The following is a 2,416-nucleotide window of genomic DNA, read 5'->3' as shown; positions in this document are numbered from 1 at the left end:
GAGATTATGTATGAATAAAGTTGATACCTTCCTTTATTTTCACTATTGTTATAAATGACTCAATTTAATTTATAATAACAACTATCTTATTAATATTTTTATATGAACTATCATATGAGGAAAATTTCTCAAATTTTCCTACTACATTAATCTTCAAGTTAGCTAACTTGAGGTGAAACCCAAATAAGATTTGATCTATCAACTTGGATATGCAAGTGTTGATTATGTTTGGCCTTTTAATATGAGGGCTTTATTATAAATATTCAAAGCTTGTTTGATACCATTATAAGATTGGGTATCTTCCTCTTTCTTAAGCCTAAGTGCAGAAAAAAAGACATAAGGTAATTCTATACAAAAACTGATACTGAAAAGGGGTTTTATGAACTTCATTAGTACAAAATATGTAAATTTGTTTGATGATAATTTTTACATTTTTTTTTCTTTTAGCTGTGATATCTTAAACCCGCTTTGACAAAATCAATTATGAGCGAATACTCCTTTATACCCTTCTCATGGACACCGTTTCGAAGCAACTGAGGAAAGAAAAGCCAGTTACCAGTTAACGTTAAGAATCCCAAAGTCAACACTCGAGTCACCACTTTGTGCGGACGCCACGTGTCACCGGCGGCTTTCTTGGCAGCTATCTCAATCCCAGTGGACGCTCCTTGTATAAGAAAGAAAAGGGTGACTTCCCAAGTGGGCCGCGCCCGACTGAGATAATAGTAAATAGCCTCGTGCATTAGCCCCGAAACAACGAAGGACGACATCACACCCAGAAATTGGGCCCATTTCGGCCCAATTATCTCAAGCGAGGCCCGTCGTATTGGGTCATAGGCAGTCTCACGTAGGACGCTGGAGACCATAAGGTTCCATCTCCGGCCCCAAAAGTCTTGGAGCGAGGTTGTGAGGTATGGCTCGTTGAATTGAGGTTCGAGCTCGAATCCGAAAATGGTTCGAGCCGGAAGAGCAACCAAGGCTAAAACGGTTTCAATACCAATGTACATATGCAAACAGTAGAGGAGTAAAGTCAAGTAGGGATGTAAATACGCTCTATACTCGTATGTCTTGATTATCAATGCTAAAAGCAAGACTTTTATGGCCACTAAGATTGACTTAGGCACTCTTGAACCATTTGGATCAAATGGGTTTGTGTTGATCTCTTTGATTATGGTATTTTTGATAAACTTTTGAGGTGGGTTTTGCCTGATTTTAATGGGAAGGGAAGCTATGGCAATGAAATGGAAAATATTTTTCGAGGGTGAGGAGGATAGAGGGCCTTTGCCAAAGGAGAAAAGTAGGAGTTTAAATGTAGCAAGCCAAACCAGGAAGAAGGTTGTGGGAGCACCAAGGTGAAAAGAATGAAGATCTAAGGGGAGAATAATGAGGAGGTAGAAGACCGGTAGGAGAGAAAGAAGTCTGGTTATTCCTTTTGGTAATCTTGATGATATGTAATAACAATAACTGAAGCATAATATGGCTATGATCCATACCTTGATGAAGCTTTCGATTTCACCCTCCATTTCAAATTTCTATCCGACTCTTCTGCGATCTCTATCTCGCTCTTTTGTTATAATGATTAATTTATCAATTTTTTTTTTTCGCAAAGTCGTTAATTTATCAATTTCAGATGTGTGATCAGTAGGGAAAAAAAAAGGTGTGATCATAAATAAAAGGTGTGCCTTTTAATAATATATTTATAGGAATTTTTTTTTATTTATATGACTGGTCCTATGAATATTAATACAACCTATAAATTAAATATTAGTAAAATATCACTTTTTTTACTACTTCAGCTGTACGGAACGAAACAACTTTATGTACGCAACTTTTGATCGACCAACCTAGCAACCCAACATAATTGAAACGAAACCCAACCAGAAGAGAACCACCATTAATTCCGGTGACTTCACTTGGGAAGACGACCAGAATCAATCAAAACAAAGGTTGTTTTGAATTCATGAAAAAAATACAGAAAACTACTACAAAACTAAAATTCAACTATAAATCTGGTTTAATTTGCATAAAGCTAATGTCTTGACTTCAATTTTCAAATTCATAAAATATAGATTTCAAAAAGTTGAACTGAAGTTCCCAAACAATCCAACTCGGGTATAATCCAAAAAAAAAAAATATTACATCAATACTATAGTTAAATATTTATCCCAATGTATTTTCGTTGTTTTCTAGATTTCCAATGGTGAATTTATTCATATTAAATCAGGAATAGAATAGTAAATTCACATGTAGATAGAGTCACGTACGCATAAACATTGTTCCAAGTTTTTATGTTTCATAACAGTTACATAAATATTTTGCTAACTCTCTGAAACTTGACATATCAATTATTACAAACTGATAACGATACAATGGATTTTATCATATTTGCAAGTGTTTCATATCGTCAATACAATACAAA

At 34.9% G+C, this 2,416-nt stretch overlaps 1 protein-coding gene across 1 annotated transcript; it reads right to left on the bottom strand.

Annotated features, from left to right (window-relative positions):
* Positions 1–359: 359 nt before the first annotated feature.
* On the bottom strand, positions 360–1,710 carry LOC115724473 (probable long-chain-alcohol O-fatty-acyltransferase 1). Its single transcript, XM_030653764.2, has one exon. It carries the CDS (start codon positions 1,518–1,520, stop codon positions 444–446), a length of 1,077 nt encoding a protein of 358 aa, XP_030509624.1. The 5' UTR covers positions 1,521–1,710; the 3' UTR covers positions 360–443.
* Between the last annotated feature and the right edge of the window lie 706 nt (positions 1,711–2,416).

Source organism: Cannabis sativa, chromosome 6 (assembly GCF_029168945.1).
Source record: "Cannabis sativa cultivar Pink pepper isolate KNU-18-1 chromosome 6, ASM2916894v1, whole genome shotgun sequence".
Lineage (NCBI taxonomy): Eukaryota > Viridiplantae > Streptophyta > Magnoliopsida > Rosales > Cannabaceae > Cannabis > Cannabis sativa.
Note: the sequence above shows the minus strand (reverse complement) of the source record. Positions and strands in the feature narration are given on the sequence as shown.

Bases quoted from the DNA above. Each gene is read 5' to 3' on its own strand.
- LOC115724473 (XM_030653764.2), bottom strand. From the start codon at position 1,520: ATGGAGGGTGAAATCGAAAGCTTCATCAAGGTATGGATCATAGCCATA.